This window comes from Aplysia californica, unplaced genomic scaffold, assembly GCF_000002075.1.
Source record: "Aplysia californica isolate F4 #8 unplaced genomic scaffold, AplCal3.0 scaffold00343, whole genome shotgun sequence".
NCBI lineage: Eukaryota > Metazoa > Mollusca > Gastropoda > Aplysiida > Aplysiidae > Aplysia > Aplysia californica.
This window is the reverse complement of record NW_004797613.1, coordinates 72,427-73,529: the sequence shown is the minus strand read 5'-3', so window position 1 is coordinate 73,529 and position 1,103 is coordinate 72,427. Positions and strand designations below refer to the sequence as shown.

The window sequence follows — 1,103 nt, the reverse complement described above, 5'->3', positions numbered from 1 at the left end:
TTTTAAAAAGTCAGGAACGTTTTTTTTCCTTTTCATTAACAACATTTTGTATAGGAAACGATATCCGTCCTTATATTCCTTTATTTAGACAATTGGTGTTCATGTACTAACGACATCTTTACTTATTTACACAAATATTAATGCAGTTTTATAGCAAACGACATCTATCTTCACATAATACAAATAATGTTTACCTTATACATGTAATGGCATCTTTCATTAATTTAAACAAAAGTTTTAATTAAATAGGAAACTCTAGATCTAGTCGCACACGGTGGAAAATATAAATTTGAGCTTCTCAGAGGTGATGTGGCCAATGGGATGGAAGCCAACGCTCTCAGCAGCTGTCGTGTAGTCCCAGAAGTCGAAGAAGTAGACCTGGATATAGAAAAAGATTTAGAGAAAAAAAACCCAAAAACAACAATAGATAACAGGACAAACAAACACAGAACTAATTTGGTTACATCCCAGAGATACAGATTGCAAGAAAGGGATACAGATAACATGCTTAACCCAATCCGTACGTCGTGTTTTACTATCGTATCCATTCGACGTGGTGATCTCTATGCCACCACTTTCCAAAGTAGAAAATTTTCTCGTTAATCCGATCCGTACGCTTTGCATAAAAGTCTGTCAAAATGATTTTTTTGAGAAATACTGAAAATTTTAAAGAGATCTGCGTGCTAGAAGTATTCTAAAATGTGCAGAATACCACCCCGGGGGTACAAAATGACCCCATGGCGTACGGATAGGATTAATGTGCAAATAACGTAATCACAGATCATATTAACTGTAAAGAGATAAAGACATCATACAAGAAAATAATACAGTACTGATAGCTTGATATAATAAATAACATGATACATATTATGAAACACTCATAGATATTATAAGTTCTTTGAGCTTTCGCTTAAAAATAATGATCTGGTAGAGATAATTTAGAGACAAATTTAATGAACATTTAGAGTTTATGTGACACTCTCATTTAAAGAAGCACGTTTTCTTTTTGTTGACCTCGAGTTGTATGATTGTGGGCGAGCGCGCTGTGTGTGTGTGTGTGTGTGTGTGTGTGTGTGTGTGTGTGTGTGTGTGTGTGTGTGTTT

The 1,103-nt window shown here is 34.7% G+C and overlaps 1 protein-coding gene across 1 annotated transcript in view; it reads right to left on the bottom strand.

Annotated features, from left to right (window-relative positions):
* Positions 1-261: 261 nt before the first annotated feature.
* The window catches only part of LOC118478042 (NXPE family member 1-like), a 5,238-nt gene continuing 4,396 nt past the window's right edge, over positions 262-1,103 (bottom strand). The window contains exon 4 of the mRNA XM_035970930.1: positions 262-378. Coding sequence (XP_035826823.1) covers positions 262-378 — 117 coding nt within the window. The remainder of the gene's footprint in view (positions 379-1,103) is intronic.